This window comes from Rattus norvegicus, chromosome 8 (genome assembly GCF_021556685.1).
Source record: "Rattus norvegicus strain SHRSP/BbbUtx chromosome 8, alternate assembly SHRSP_T2T, whole genome shotgun sequence".
NCBI classification, from domain to species: Eukaryota; Metazoa; Chordata; class Mammalia; order Rodentia; family Muridae; genus Rattus; species Rattus norvegicus.
In genome coordinates this window covers 10,818,606-10,835,718 of record NC_141541.1, presented here as the reverse complement: position 1 = coordinate 10,835,718, position 17,113 = coordinate 10,818,606, and the positions used below count along the sequence as shown (strand labels likewise).

The 17,113-nt window shown below is 40.2% G+C and overlaps 1 protein-coding gene across 1 annotated transcript; it reads right to left on the bottom strand.

Moving 5' to 3' along the window:
* Positions 1-3,085: 3,085 nt before the first annotated feature.
* Positions 3,086-16,591, bottom strand: Mmp3 (matrix metallopeptidase 3). Its single transcript, NM_133523.4, is given in 10 exon segments — positions 3,086-3,474; positions 4,619-4,722; positions 6,584-6,743; positions 7,150-7,283; positions 12,733-12,877; positions 13,031-13,195; positions 14,873-14,998; positions 15,096-15,244; positions 15,336-15,580; positions 16,435-16,591. Coding segments are annotated over 10 exon segments (1,428 nt in total). The 5' UTR covers positions 16,534-16,591; the 3' UTR covers positions 3,086-3,373.
* Positions 16,592-17,113: the final 522 nt, after the last annotated feature.

Here is a 17,113-nt window from a genome sequence, read left to right as displayed (position 1 = left end):
CTGCACTGAGCAGCACTGGACTCCTCCCCGAGGTCATTTCCCCATGGTGTCACTCCCATCTCTGCCATGGTACTGAGGTCTGTGTTCCCAGGGCTATTTCCATTTGTGGATGTCTGTTGTCATGGAGAAGCCAACAATAACTTATTCATAAACAATGCTTTGATAGATTTGGACTGTTGGATTGATTTTAAAGCTCTCATTTCCTCTCTTCATCTAACCACATCTTTCTCATGTAAGAGGAGTAATACACGAGTCAATCAGCATAGGAGGAAACTGGGAGAAGAGCTCCCAAAAACAAACCCTCTCTTCATGGTGGAGGGTAGGTAGGCATGTGAAGGCTTCAGTGGGGTGACTTTGAAAGATCCCCATTTGGTATTAGTGCAGCCATTTCTTAAGAATGAGAATCTTTTAAGCTAGCCCTTGCTTAGCCCCTAGACATTAGACAATAGACCAGAAAGTACAGAAAGCACATTCCTACCCACTTTCTAGGAAGCTGCCCGACCATAAGAATGGATGGTATAGATCATACTTACTGCAGGGCAATTACAAGGCAGGAAACATCTCCGGGAAGCTGACTGACCACTGTAGATTGTGCCCCAGGACGAGAAAACATATATCAAGTCAAACGTCCTTGGTACTGAAATGGCTGCATTGATATGGTTGTGGCCTTGTCCCAGGAACTCCAGGATGAGAAACGTCTGTCTAGTTAGTTTTCCTTGGCACTGACATAGCTGAGCTAATGAAACTGTGTAATCTTAAATGACTATTTAAGCTGTACTTTTCTGTGTTTGAGGCTCTTCACATCCCTCCTGCATGAGAACCATGTTGAGCACCAATGCATTGGTTTCCCAAAGTAAACCTCTTGTTTTTACATCAAGACTGAGTCCTACCTGTTTGTGGGGTGGTGGGTGTCCTCAGGATTGGAGCGAGAGTCTCCTCAATCTGAGGGTCTTTCAACCTCAGCTTAGGCAAGGAACACAGTGAAAACATTGCCACTGGAGCAGGCAGGGTCAGTTAAAGGTGGATAGCACCTAGAATGCTTTTGTTACTTTATTTTGTATTTAAAATAATGTTATTTTCATAGAATATATTCTGAATGTAGGTTGTTTCCCCTCATACTCTCCCCACCTTACCACCCTTCCTTCTAACTCCACACTTTCTTTATGTCTCTTAAGAAAACAGACAAGCAAAAAGACAAACAATGAGAAGAGAAAATGAACAAACAGAAAAAAAACAAGCATCACACACACCACACACACACACACACACACACACATATCACATCACATTACAAAAACATAAAATCAGAAACCAAAAGACCAATAATATTATAAAAAGGGGCCAAAGTAATATGAGACCCTCAAAAAATTTCTAAAAATATCATTAAATTCGTCTTGTAATGGTTGTCTACAGATGAGCATTGGGCCCACCTTTAAGTGTGATTCGTATATCTAGTGTGGCTCCCTTGGAAAAACTACTTTTCCCTTGTGAGCAATTAGCAACTAATTTCCCTTGTGGGTCTTTTCTTAGTGAGTAATATGTCTTGTGTCTACTTTTCCATCTCAGCACTGGGACCCCATCTGATTTGGACCTGTGCAGGCACTGTGTATTCTATTACAGTCTTGATGAGTTCCTACTGCGTCTGTTCTGTGTGTCCAGAAGGCATTGTTTCCTTGATGTCATCCATCCTCTCTGGTTCACAGTCCTCTTCTGCATCCTCTTCCACATGCGTAGTTCCTTGATCCCTAAGGGGAGGGATTTGATGGAGACCTCTCAGTTAGATCTAAGTGTCTCAAAGTCCTCACTCTCTGCACATTGTTCCTCCATGGTATTCTGTATTAGTTCCCATCTCCTGAACAAGAACTACTCTGTTGATGACTGAGACACTGATCTATGGATATAGCAGAATGTCATTAGGTGTCATTTTATTACCATGTTCCTTTAGCAGAATAGTAGTGTTTGGTTCAACCCTATGTCCATTGTCTGTCTAATCTCAAGTGCTTGGCCAATTGAAGTATCAGGCATGAGTTTCCTCTCATGGAGTGAACATTAAATCCAATCAGATTGTGGTTGGTTACTCCCATGATACTTGTGTCACTATTACACCAGCATGTCATGCAGACAGGTCACCATTGTAGATCAAAGGGTTTGGAGCTGAGTTAGTGTTTAACTTTATACTTTGATTGTGTGCTCAGTACCTTCTAGTACCATGAACACTAGTCAATAGGAGTCAAGGCCTTAGGAAAGAATCAGTTGAACTGTTCTGTGGTCAGTGAATTATTTAGATGTTGTCTTCAGCAACAGGGTCTTCACCTCAGTTTTTAGATAGCAACCAATAACATTGGTCATACCCTGAGTTGTTTTGGAACTTCTACTGGGCCCTGTCGTAGTTAGTGTTTCATTGCTGTGAAGGAACTTCATGGCCAAGGCAATTCTTATAAAGGCAAACATTTAATTGGGGTTGGATTATAGTTTCAGAGGTTTAGTCCATTATCACCATTGTGGGAAGCATGATAACATGCAGCCAGACATGGTGCTGGAGGAACCAAGAGTTCTACATCTTGATCTGAAGGCAGCCAAGATAGGCAGTTGACTTTTCAATACTGGGTAGAGCTTAAGCTAGATTGAGACCTCAAAGCCTAGCCCCAGGGTGTTGCATTTTCTCCAAGAAGCACCACATCTCCTAATAGTGCTATTCAGAGTGGGCCAAACATTTAAACACATGATTCCATGGGGCTGTACCCTATTTAAAACACTGCAGACATTCAAATTAGTTTGCTGTGACTATATGATTCATTGTAGCTATTAAAAGCCAGCCCTATAATATCAGACTCACCCTTAGCTTTTTCTATTGGGTATGACAGAAGACATAAGAAGTCTAGGTGGGGAGAATACACATTTTGTATTTTCCTCTAGTGGTGTATTAGGTGAGCAGGTGGTCCATTTTCTTTATGAATAAACTCACCATGGACACAGCAAATGTGTTACCTCTAATATGCAGCATCTCAAGTGATGCATTGCTCAGCCTATCGGTGCCCAAGGTGCTGAGCACTTGTTCTGGAAATAAAAAAGCAAACTACCATGATTAAATAAATGACACACCATTTTATTAAATAAAACAAACCATCTACACAGAGACAGTTACTTGTCTGTAGCCCAGGAGTGTGTTTTCTCCTCTCCCTTTGACACAGTATAAGCCAAGCAGTGCTTCTGAATGTCCTTCGACAACTTGAGGTTGACTGGTGCCATATGTAGCTCCCATTTTGCTCTGCCATAGCACATGCTAGAGTAAGGAAACCACTTCAGTGCGCCAAGTTTCAGAGGAAGAGCTATCAGGGTCAGCTGAAACACACGACGCCTTCCATGGATCTTCTTAACAATTAAACCAGCTGTTGCTCTTCAATATGTGGGTCACTTTCCCTGCATTTGGATCAAACTCCAACTGTGAAGATCCGCTGAAGAAGTAAAGAAACCCTGTGTGAAAAGGTGAGAGAGATCGTGAGTCACTTTCTTCAAAGTAGAAATTTGGGAAGGTAAAAACAAAACAAAACAAAACAAAACAACAACAACAACAACAAAAGTCAGTGAAAGGTAAGTGGAAAGCAGAATGAATCAGAAGTGTGAGTCAGTGGAGTGACACTTGACTAGAGTGCTCCACATCCTGGGTTCAAACCCTTGCTCATCCAAGAAGTCAGCAGCAGCAACAAACAGTAGAGTATCTCTGTAGTTTTGCTATGTGCCAGGAACAACGTCAAGCATTTAACTAAACTACTATTTTAACAATTTGGTTTGGGCAAGAGCTCTGTTAAATAAATCTAACCACATCTTTCTGATAAAGGAGTTGAAGTTTAGGTAGGAGGAAATACTTGTCCCATTGTGCTGTGCAGGGCTGGAGGGGAGGCCTCATTGCCTTTAAGGTTTTTATCCTGCCTTTCTGCTTTCTGTTCAGGAAGAAAAATCCTTCTTGTTTGAAGCTATGATCTATTTCCTTCCTTTCTAACCCCTCCTCCTTCCTGTGTCTTGTTCTAGCCCAGGGATATTCCTGGACGTAGGGAAATGTAGTCACCACACCCTTTCCGGATCTGCACTTGAAGCCTGCACTGTCAGTAAAGATCACCAACTTTTATTCGCTTACTCTTTTGTAAGAAACACCTCTTTTAAGCTTTAGTGAATGAAGATGTGACTGTTTACAAGGAACCAATGTTGTCTGAAATTAATGGAATCAAGAAAGATGAAGTCTGAGACTGCATGATAAAAGCAGGTTGGGTAGAGAAGGCTCGTCAGCCTTACCATGGTCCCATCACTGATGGGAGCATTGGAAGAGCATGGATCAAGAAAGTCTCACAAAGTGAGGCAGTGACTTGCCAGCACTTTGTTCTTCCACTTGTCCATAAAATAGAAGAGTTTTGTTTATCAGTTTCATGAGTCAAGGCAGCTCACTGGAGTAGAACCGCAGTTGCCACAAAGACGAAGAAGTTGAAATTCTTGGAATGGAGGACAATACTGAGGTTTTTTTGTTTTAAACTATGTTATTAGAAATTATGTGATTCTCTTCTGTCCTCTCATACCACAGAGCATTACAAGGGCCCCATTGCCAACAGAGTAAGTGTCCTCTTACCAAATGCTTCAAAGACAGCATCCACCTTTGTGCCAATGCCTGGAAAGTTCTCAGCTATTTTCCTGGGAAATTCTGGATCCATGGATTGTTTCTTCTCATCAAATCTGCACAAAATGAAAGAAGTCCAGTTCAGCAGCCCATGGCGGGCGGTGTGTGTGTGTGTGTGTGTGTGTGTGTGTGTGTGTGTGTGTGTGTGCATGGGCTGTGCACCTCTAGTAGCCTTTCCAAGTTCTGTACACAAATGTCAAGCTTACTTGCCATCATGTGTTTTTAATAAGTTAAAGTTTAGCTCTTGAAACCATAGCTGCACTTCTACTTTTCCTGCATGTCCACCCATTCTCTCTCTCTCTCTCTCTCTCTCTCTCTCTCTCTCTCTCTCTCTCTCTCTCTCTCCCCTCCCCCCGCCTTTCCCCTTGGCAACTTCTCTGGCCTCTGTCCTTGGAGTCAGTGAACTGGCCAGCCCCAGAGCAGCTTCCAAATAAACCTGCTTTTAATAGAATCTTTTAAAAAAGAGCTTCAGAAGGAACAGGGACAACAGCTTAGCACAGGAATGCTGCTTGTTCCTTTTTTCTTAAGCCTGGAATTGTCATCTTTTTTCAACCACAAGGGCATGATCACATAAATATATAACCATAAGTATTCTTTTACGTATGCATATCAGTGCACACATATGTGTGGACTGAGTTACTGATCAGAAATACAATTTCTATGGCTAGAGGTGTCTTAGTGGTTAAGAACACTCTTGCTGTTGTTTTCCCATAACTGGAGTTCATCTCTCCATATAAATTCAGGTAGCTTATAGCTACCTGTAACTCCAGTGTCAGAGGAACTGATAGATCCCTCTTCTAGCTTCTGTAGGCACAGCATGTGCATGAAGATACTCTCACACAGAAATATCCCCATAAATAGGAATGGAATATTTGGGGCTGCAGTAATGGCTCAGATGTTAAGAGCACTAGCTGCTTTTATGAAATTTCCAGGTTAGGTCTCCAGAACCCACATGGTGGCTCCCAACCATCTGTAACTCCTATTCCTGAGGAATTCTGTGCACATTTCTGACCTTAAGGGCATTGTGAGCATGTCACACACACACACACACACACACACACACACACACACACACACACACACACACACAACTCATACATAAATAATAAAAAACAAATTTAAAAAACAAACTTTCCACTTCACCATCATAAGTGACTGTCTAGATCTCCTTTCCCTATTCTGTGCATTGATTTTTTTTAAACAAAAGTTCCCATAACAAAAGAGACTGAACAAGAAGCAAAGTACTGTAAGTGTGGTTTTGACTCACTGGGTGGTCTGTCTCAACATCTTGACTAATGGCCTAGGAGTCAGTAATCCTATAAGGAAGGAGTTCTGAGTGGGAGCCATGAAACAGGTATGTGGTAGTGTCTCCTCTCTATGCAGGCAGAGGTAAACAGAATGTGAGCTCAGCTGAAGTCCTTGGGAGGAAGGTAAGACCCATAGATGGGAGACAATGAGAACTCTGGGATTCTGGGAAAGGACCAGTTAACTGAGACTTGGCCTCTCAGTGAGGAAGCAAAGGCCAGCTGGACTTGAAATTAGAGGGACTGAAGCCTGAGCTTGAAGTATATGTGCAGGATTGAACAGGTAAAGAAGAGAAGAGGGGTTTTCAGCAGGTGGGGGGAAGTAAGTACTACTGTCCAGCATGGGGCTAGGGTATAAGGGGTGGGATGGGCAGGGGTGGGGGAGGTGGGGCTCTAAACGGGAGCTCTTAACTGCCTTTTGGAAGCCGCTGCTGTGTTTCAAAGCCCTTCCTACAGTTGTCCAAAGCCCTTGTCTTGCCCAGAGAGAAGGGCAATGAGCCCCACCCCCAGGGGTGGGCGTGTAGGGGTCGTGGTGAGGTAGAAGTGTTTCCTCAGAGGGAGAAAGTAATTCTCCACTCAGTCTCTAAATTAAAGCATCCTCACAGTAACCCACCTCCAGAATTTGTCCTCTACAAAGAAGTACGTCTTCTTTTGGTCCTTTAAAGAAATGGCTGCATCGATCTTCTGGACGGTTTCAGGGAGGCCCAGAGTGTGAATGCTTTTAGGATAACCTGCTAGCTCTTCATGACCTCGGATAGCCCAGATCTGATTTCCTACACAAAAACAAAACAACAGAAACACCAATCATGTTAAAAAGTCCAGGAAGTATGACTTGTGGTTCTGGAAATATATTCTTAGCACCTTCGCTTTTGTGGTGAAGAGGGAGTTTGAGTTTTAAATTTAGGCCTTAGGTCTGTGGTGTGCAAACAACAAAAATGTTTGCATGGAAAGAAGGAGCAAAGATCAAATGCAGGAATTTTCAACTCAGGCAATGACTCTCCCCAAGCTATTTTTTTTTAATCTGGAATTATAAACATGTTGGCTTTATGTATTTCTTTATTCTATTTGGCTACTTTTAAATTATACAGAATTTGACACAGTGGAGAAAAGTCAAGTCTTGTTCACTTTCATGCCAGAGGCTTGCTTTGCTAAGTTAAAGCAATATTATGGAATGATTACCTTTAAGAATGAAAACAGTGTCTCTGTTAGTAACTTCATATGCAGCATCCATGTTGGATGGAAGAGACGGCCAAAATGAAGAGATCAAATAAAAGCCAGGCTCAGGGGTCCTGAGAGATTTTCGCCAAAAGTGCCTAAAATAGATGTTAAAAAAATGACAATTGAAAAACAACTGTTGTCTTTAAATGTTATATCTTCTGCCCAAATTCCAAATTTACCCATAATCCCTTCATTTTCTTATCCTCTAGATTGGATGCGCAAAATATAGGAGTGTTGTTACTGGGAAAGTCTCTCTCTCTCTCTCTCTCTCTCTCTCTCTCTCCCCCCCCGCCCCCCGTCCCTCTTCACAATCTTTCCCTCTCCTAAAGAAGATTGCAGCATACCTCCTGTCATAGATTTATAAAGGAATATCTGTGAAAGCAATGTTTCCCATGTGTCAATTAATTAATTCAGCACAAGATTTAACTACATGTGCTATACATGAAACAGTATGTGTGTGTGTGTGTGTGTGTGTATGCGCCTGTGTGCATGCATGCGGGAGTGTGATGTATAAATATTTTCCTGCTGTCTACTCCTCTTGTGTGTATTTGCTGCTTTTTGTTCTAGAGCTTTTAGGTGTGCTGTCAAGCTGCTAATGTATGCTCTCTCCTGTTTCTTTTTGGAGGCACTTAGAGCTGTGAGCTTTCCTCTTAGCACTGCTTTCATTGTGTTCCATAAGTTTGGGTATGTTGTGCCTTCATTTTCATTAAATTCTAAAAAGTCTTTAATCTCTTTCTTTATTTCTTCCCCAATCAAGTGATCATTGAGTAGAGCATTGTTCAACTTCAATGTGTATGTGGGCTTTCTATTATTTTTGTTGTTATTGATGATCAGCCTTAGTCCATGGTGATCTGATAGGATACATGGGATTATTTCTATTTTCTTTTATCTGTTGAGGCCTGTTTTGTGACCGATTATATGGTCAATTTTGGAGAAGGTACCGTGAGGTGCTGAGAAGAGGTATTCTTTTGTTTTAGGAAGTAATGTTCTATAGATATCTGTTAAATCCATTTGGTTCATAACTTCTCTTAGTTTCTCTATGTCTCTGTTTAGTTTCTGTTTCCATGATCTGTCCATTGATGAGAGTGGGATGTTGAAATCTCCCACCATTATTGTGTGAGGTGAAATGTGTGCTTTGAGCTTTAGTAGGGTTTCTTTTATGAATGTAGGTTCCCTTGCATTTGGAGCATAGATATTCAGGATTTGAGAGTTCATCTTGGTGAATATTTTCTTTGATGAATATGAAGTGTCCTTCCATATTTTTTTATAACTTTTGGTTGAAAGTCAATTTAATTCTATATTAGAATGGCTTCTTCAGCTTGTTTCTTAGCTTGGAAAAATTCTTTCCCAGCCTTTTAATCTGAGGTAGTGTCAGTCTTTGTCACTGAATTGTATTTCTTGCATGCAGCAAAATGCTGGGTCCTGTTTATGTATCCAGTCTGTTAGTCTATGTCTTTCTTATTGGGGAATTGAGTCCATTGATGTTAAGAGATATTAAGTAATAGTGACTGTTGTTTCCCGTTATTTTTGTTGTTAGAGGTGGAATTATATTTGTGTGTCTCTCTTCTTTTGGGTTCCTTGCAAGGAGATTAATTTCTTGCTTTTTCTAGGGTGTAGTTTTGCTTCATGTGTTGGAGTTTTCCATTCTTAGTGGCAGAAAATAATCAAACTCAGGGCTAAAATCAACTAAGTAGAAACAAGAAGAACTATACAAAGAATCAGCAAAACAAGGAGCTGGTTCTTTGAGAAAATCAACAACATAGATAAACTCTTAGCCAGACTAACCAGAAGGCACAGAGACAGTAACTAGATTAACAAAATCAGAAATGAAAGGGGAGACATAACAACAAAGCCAGGTGAAATTCAAAAAATCATCATATCCTGCTACAAAACCCTATATTCAACAAAACAGGAAAATCTGGATGAAATGGACAATTTTATAGACAGATACCAGGTACCAAAGTTAAATCAGGATCAGATAAACCATCTAAACAGTCCCATAACTCCTAAAGAAATAGAAGCCATTATTAAGAGTCTCCCAGCCCAAAAAAGCACAGGACCAAATGAGTTTAGTGAGGAATTCTATGAGACCTTCATAGAAGACCTAATACCAATATTGTCCAAACTATTCCACAAAATAAAGACAGAAGGAACACTACCCAATTCCTTCTATGAAGCCACAATTATGCTTATTCCTAAACCACACAAAGACCCAACAAAGAAAGAGAACTTCAGATCAATTTCCCTTATGAATGCAAAAATACTCAATAAAATTCTTGCAAACCAAATCCAAAAACGATCATCCATCACAATCAAGTAGGCTTCATTCCAAGGATGCAGAGATTGTTCAATATATGGAAATTCATCAACATAATCCATTATGTAAACAAACTCAGAAAAAATCACATTCTCATCTCATTAGATGCTGAGAAAGCATTTGACAAAATTCAACACCCTTTCATGTTAAAAGTCCTAGAAAGATCAGGAATTCAAGGACCATACCTAAACATACTAAAAGCCATATACAGCAAAACAGTCGCTAACATTAAACTAAATGGAGAGAAACTTGAAGCAATCCCACTAAAGTCAGGGACTAGACAAGGCTGCACACTCTCTCCCCACTTATTCAATATAGTACTCAAAGTCCTAGCCAGGACTTTGGGAGGTCAAAGGGATACAAATTGAAAGGAAGCAGTCAAAATATCACTATTTGCAGATGATATGACAGTATACTTAAGTGGTCCCAAAAGTTCCACCAGAGAACTACTAAGCCTGATAAACAACTTCAATAAAGTGGCTGGATATAAAAGTAACTCAAACAAATCAGTAGACTTCCTCTACTCAAAGGATAAACAGGCTGAGAAAGAAATTAGAGAAATGACAACCTTCATAATAGTCACAAATAACAAAAAATACCTCGGAGTGACTCTAACCAAGCAAGTGAAAGATCTGTATGACAAGAACTACAAGTCTCTGAAGAAAGAAATCGAAGAAGATCTCAGAAGATGTAAAGACTTCCCATGCTCATGTATTGGCAGAATTAATATAGCAAAAATGGCCATTTTGCCAAAAGCAATCTACAGATTCAGAGAAATTACCATCAAATTTCCAATTCAATTTTTCATAGAGTTAGAAAGAACAATTTGCAAATTCATTTGAAATGACAAAAGCCCAAGATAGTGAAAACTATCCTCAACAATGAAAGAACTTCTGTGGGAATCACCATCCCTGACTTCAAGGTGTATTACAGATCAATAGTGATAAAAACTGTATGTTCTTGTTACAGAGACAGGCAGATAGATCAATGAAATAGAATTAGAGACCCAGAAATGAACCCAAAAACCTATGGTCACTTGATCTTTGACAAAAGAGCTAACACCATCCAGTGGATAAAAGATAGCATTTTCAACATATGCTGTTGGTTTAACTGGAGGTCAACCTGTAGAAGAATGCAAATCAATCCATTCTTATTGCCCTGTACAAAGCTTAAGTCCAAGTGGATGGATCAAGCTAAAACCATGTACACTGATACTAATAGAAGAAAAAGGGGGAAAGAACCTTGAACACATGGGCAGTGGGGAAAAGTTCCTGAACAAAACAACAATGGTTTATGTTCTAAGATCAAGAAACGACAAATGGGACCTCATAAAACTGTCAAGCTTCTGTAAGGCAAAGGATATTGTCATTAGGACAAAATGGCAACCAACAGCTTGGGAAAAGATCTTTACCAATCTTACACCTGACAGAGGGCTAATATCCAAAATATACAAAGAACTTGAGAAGTGAGACTCCAGAGAGCCAAATAACCTGATTAAAAATGGGGTACAGAGCTAAACAAAGAATTCTCAGCTGAGGAATATTGAAAGGCTGAGATGTACATAAAGAAATGTTCAACATCTTTAGTCATTAAGGAACTGAAAATCAAAACAATCCTGAGATACCACCTCACATCAGTCAGAATGGCTAAGATCAAAACTCATGTGACAGTAGATCCTGGCAAGGATGTGGAGAAAGAGGAAAATTCCTCCATTTTTGGTGGGATTGCAAGTTGGTACAACCATTCTGGAAATCAATCTTGTGGTTCCTCAGAAAATTGGACATAGTACTACCTGTGGACCCAGCTATACCACTGCTGGGCATCTACTCAAAAGATGCTCCAACTTATAGCAAGAATACATGTTCCACTATGTTCATAGCAGCCTTACTTATAATAACAAGAAGCTGGAAAGAGCCCAGATGTCCCTCAACAGAGGAATGGATATAGAAATTGTGGTACAGCTACACAATTTGTTAAGCAGCTATTAAAAAAGCAATGACTACATGAAATTCTAAGGCAAATGGATGGATCTAAAAAATACCATCCTGAGTTAGGTAACCCAGTCACAAAAGAATACACATGGTATGCACTCACTGATAAGTGGATATTAGTCCAAAAAACTTGCAATACTTAAAAAATAATTCACAGACCACATGAAGCTCAAGAAGAAGTATGATCAAAGTGCGGATGCTTCAGTTCTTCTTAAAAGGGGGAACAAAAATATTCATAGGAGGAGATATGGAAACAATGTTTGGAGCAGAGACTGAAGGAATGGCCATTCAGAGCCTGCCCCACCTGGGGATCCAGCTCATATATAGACAGTCATCAAAACTAAACAATATTGATGAATCCAAGAAGTACATGCTGACATGAGCCTGATATGGCTGTCTCCTGAGAGGCTCTGCCAGAGCATGACAAATACAGAGGTGAATGCTAGCAACAAACCATTGAACTGAGAACAGGGTCCCCATTGCAGGAGGTAGAGAAAGGATTGAAGGAGCTGAAGGGGCTTGCAACCCCAAAGGAACAATATCAACTAACCAGAGCTCCAAGGGACTAAACCACTACCCAAAGAGTACACATGGACATACCCATGGCTCCAGCTGCATATGTAGCAGAGGATGGCCTTGTTGGGCACCAGTGTGAGGAGAAGCCCTTGCTCCTGCCAAGGCTGGACCCCCCACCCAGTGTAGGGGAATGTCAGGGCAGGGTGGTGGGAAGGGGGGGTCGTTTGGGAGGGGGGAACACTCATACAAAAACAGAGAGGGGGATGGGATAAGGGGTTTATGGCCAGGAAACAGGGATAGGGAATAACATTTGAAATGTAAAAAAAATATCCAATAAAAATAAATATTTTCCTGTATACTTAAGAAAACCTAGAAGAATGCACAAGAGGTCTTGAAGTTGGGTGTGGGAAGTTTTGGGAAGAGGTACCAGCTGACAATTTCTAGGCCATTCTGGGCTTCTTAGAAAGACCCAGCCTCTCAGAATATTTACTGTTCATGTACAGAGAGGAATTAAATTATGATACTGGTCCTCAAAAAAAAAAAAAGAACTTGCCCATTTTAGGAACACACTGGGAAGCTAATACCAGATACCAAAGATGCCAAGCTCCAGAATTTGTTTTAAAAAAGGTTGAAATATATTTATCAATTTCCTGATTGTTGTAACTTTCTAAAATTTTTTTCATCAAAACTAGATAGTGATGCATGGCTCTTTGGTCTGACCTGTCTTTAAAGAACAAGACTTCTCCCCGCAGGGTGCTGACTGCATCGAAGGACAAAGCAGAGCTACACATTGGTAAGGTCTCAGGGTCCAGAGAGTTAGATTTGGTGGGTACCACGAGGACATCAGGGGATTCTGTGGGAGGTCCTAAAGGGAACAGATTTAAAGAAGCAACGTTAGAAAAAAACGTGACCTGCCTGTCAACTCCATGCTTCCCAAAAGCCCTCAAGTACTATGAATTCAACCACAGATACTCATATGGGCAAAGTCACAAGGACTCCTTTTTCCAGTTTCTCTCACCATAGAGGGATTGAATACCATCTACATCATCTTGAGAGAGATGGAAACGGGCCAGGTCTGTGGAGGACTTGTAGACTGGGTACATCAAAGCTTCAGCATTGGCTGAGTGAAAGAGACCCAGGGAGTGGCCAAGTTCATGAGCAGCAACCAGGAATAGGTTGGTACCTGTTGAAGAAATCATACATAATAAGTTTCTTATTTCTTGCCTACATGTATATCATCTAGGCCAGCTGAGCATACCATTTGTTTACTTCCTGGAAATGCACAGGTTCTTACTCACCTTGTTTGCTGCTTCATTGAGCAGTAGACTGACCACACACGCAGCAGAGGAGCAAGTGTATTTAACAACTCATGCTTGAGATGAGTCTAAAGTATGCAGACACAGCCAACAGTTCTCTTTGGCTTCAAGAAAGTCTGAATACCTGTTCTGGCTTATTGTCAGAAATGGAATGAAGACTATTACTTATTGTTTAGCATGTTAGAGCACTTTCTTTTCCATTGTCTATGAAAAACTTAACACTGCTCCAGTATGTAGTTAGCACTTGACAATTTCAGTACCAGTCAACTAATCACAGGGTATTCATCTCAATTCAAAAACCGTAATTAACCATAAGTAACCATAATTCTGTGCTTTCTGTTGGATCTTGCGACATTATTTTCCTGCCTCATTACCCTATTACATTATCAGGTCCAAAAAGATGACTAATGAGAGAGATGTCATAGGTTTTGTAAAAGCATGGCATGCCTAAGTGTTACAAATGAGATCTTGGACACGGACTGTATGCACATTCTCCTCAGGATAACACTTGAAACAAACCTCTCAGCGCTGACATTAGGAGGTGTCAGATGGTCAGGATTGACATAATTTTTGCAAATGTTATGTGTGAGTATTGTAGACATGAGGGTGTTCTCACTTGAGTATCTGCAATAAGGGCCCTCAAATTGCTAATACTATGAAACCATAACTTTTATTCAGTGCAGAAGTTAGGTTTGTATTTTGTATGGATATCAATTTATTATTTCTTTATGAATCCCTGTTCAGTCCCCAAAATAATACAATTTATTTCAGTCACGTTTTTGAAAAATTTGAAAGTCAATCCCCAAAGTTCTGAGCTAAGAACCCTCCCCACTTACATAGTTGGTCCTTGCACTTCAGGGCTAGTTCTTTTCTTTCAGATGCTGATAAAAATTTGTCTTAACATAGAAGTCACAAAAATATCAGCTCAATCAGACCAACAAAACTAACTAACCAAATGAAAAACCCCCTCTGGTTTTGGAAACGTAATTTTGGCTCCTGATTTGAAAATTACCAGAGTCAATGGGTAACACTTCCCTACTATATTGCTTGAATATCTACAATCTGATATCACTGCAGATTTTAGTAATCATGGCCTTAGACCATACAAGATTCACACATGTTAAAAATTAATGACTTTTCCCTTTTGTTCTATTTTTTCTGTTTTATTGAAAATAGGTTGTTTGCTTATAATATATTATGAATATTTTGCCTCCTCTCTATCCCTCCCAGTTCCTTCTTACCTCACTTCCTATCCAGATCCAATCCATCTCTGTCTCCCACTAGGAAAAAACAAGCTTCTAAGAGATAACAACAAAACTCGACAAAAATATAATAAAATAAAAACCACCTCATCGAAGTTTGACAGGTCAAAAATTTAGTGATATTTTATGTTGTTAGTATCAGAAAATAAATGGTTTCTAAGCATCTGAAAGCACGTGTGGCAATGATTAAATAAAGTATTTCACGGGAATACAGGACACACTATCATTAGTACTGCTGACTACAAAGACTTCCCTAAATGTGAAAAGAAATAAAACACTTACCTGTGACATCATCTGTCCATCGTTCATCATCATCAAAGTGAGCATCTCCATTAATCCCTGGTCCAGGGGCATAGGCATGAGCCAAGACCATTCCAGGCCCATCAAAAGGGATAAAGTCTCCATGTTCTTAATAAAAATATATAATATATATATATTAATAACTGGTAACTTTTAGTAAAATACCACCTGGCCATGTGTTTTTCAGTCAGTTCTTGGCTTTTACCTTCAACTGCAAAGGAGATCATTATGTCAGCCTCTCCTTCAGAGATCCTGGAGAATGTGAGTGGGGTCACCTCCTCCCAGACCTTCAAAGCTCTCTCAATGGCAGAATCCACACTCTCTCTTGGTAAATCCAGTGTATAATTCACAATCCTGGATGAGAGAAATCAGAGAAGGTAATCTTTGTTTCTGTGAGGCTTTCGACACATTTTTTAATGCTGTGTGAATATTCTGGAGCCGTTACCTGTAGGAGATGTGGTTTTTCCTCCATTTGGGTGAACCTGGAAAGGTACTGAAGCCACCGACGTCGGGAACACCACACCGGGGCTTGTGCATCAGCTCCATAGTGTTCGAGTCCAGCTTCCCTGTCATCTTCAGCCCAAGGAACTTCTGCATTTCTTGAATTTTTTTGACAACAGGGCTACTGTCCTTTTTCTTAGTAAACTGCTTCACATCCTTTTCAAGACCATAGTAGTTTTCTAGGTATTTCTAATGGAATAAATATAACTTTTAAGTTAAATTCTGATTTTTTTAGCTATTGTTATTTATAGTAAAACTTTTATAGTCACACATCATTCCTCCTTTCCTTCTTTCCTTCCTTCTCTCTTTTCTTCATTCATCCAAACAGTATGTCATTATCCAGCCAAGAAATATCTTAAATTCACCCTCCTCCTGTGTCTGCCTTCTGAACACTGGGTTTACAGGCTTGGACCACCAAGCCTGCCTGACAGTCACTTACTTTTCTCAGTCTCTTTGACCTATTTCTCTAATTTGCTGAAATCCTAAGCATAATTCTTCATTTAATTTGTCAGCCATAACCCTTTCCATGTTTTATTTTGGAACACGATGTCTCTGTGACTTAGTTTGCCAATAAAGCAATGATATCAACAGCGAAATTCCCAAGTATTTAGTGCAGAGAAAACCAAAAGAACAAATAAGCATTTGTGAAAATGTTTATCTGTTTGGGGTAATTTTATTTAATTTCCTCAATTTTTCACTGTTTATAAGGATTTAGTTTACTGGGGGGAAAAACTAGACATGCTTCTCTTGTACTAACAGTACAGATATTTCACTAACTTGCAGTGGACCAAAGCAAGGCACAGCTCATGTGCCTCCTGCACCAATGTTGCCAATGCCATCATGTTGTGTGACCTTGAAAAGTCACTCAATATTCATGGCCTTCCTTCTTCTATAAAAGGAAGAATCATGAGATATTGAGATCCAATAACTTCTAACTCTCTTCCATTGCCCAAGCACATTTACGGAGGCAGTCAGAACCGGTCTGTGGAATGCAAAGCTAGCTATACCCTGCCAAAAACCCCGAGGCCATTTTCACCACTTACCTGCAGAACCTCCATGCCAGCATCTTCTTCACTGCCATGCAATGGGTAGGATGAGCACACAGCCGTACACAGCCACAGCAGGACTGGGAGCCCTTTCATTTCCACTGGCTTCCCACAGTTCTGCACTGCTCTCAGCGGGTTCTTTGCTGCCTCCTTCGAGGTCCACCTTTCTGAGCCCAACTTTTATAGAGTGGCAGTATTTGCAGAGTCACCCGCAAACTGACTCATAATTGCTTCCATCCAAATGGGACCATTTCCAAAAATTAAAAATCAGAAGAGTGATATAATCTTCTTTACTCAGTTCTTCAAACCTTCTTAATTTTGCAAAGCGAATGGTGATTAATCTCCAGGAAATGCTTCCTGCCTTAGCAAAAGAGAAAACTGGGGCATTTTTTTCTACTTTGGAAAATGTAACTATCCTTCAGAAGCTGTAATGTTTATGACTTGGATAGTAGTGGCCTAACTTGGTAAAAAGTCCAAATTGTACAAAGAACTTCCAGAAGTCAAAGCTGAATACAGTGAGATGAGGTAAGGACAAGGTGTGCCTCTGTAGCCACAGCCCACGCTGTCTGTCACTACGACCCACATTCTGTACCCCATATATTAAAAGGAGATGGGTCTATAATAGTTTTTTCTATAAAGGCTCATATAATTGATATGATTTACTGAAGTAGAATGG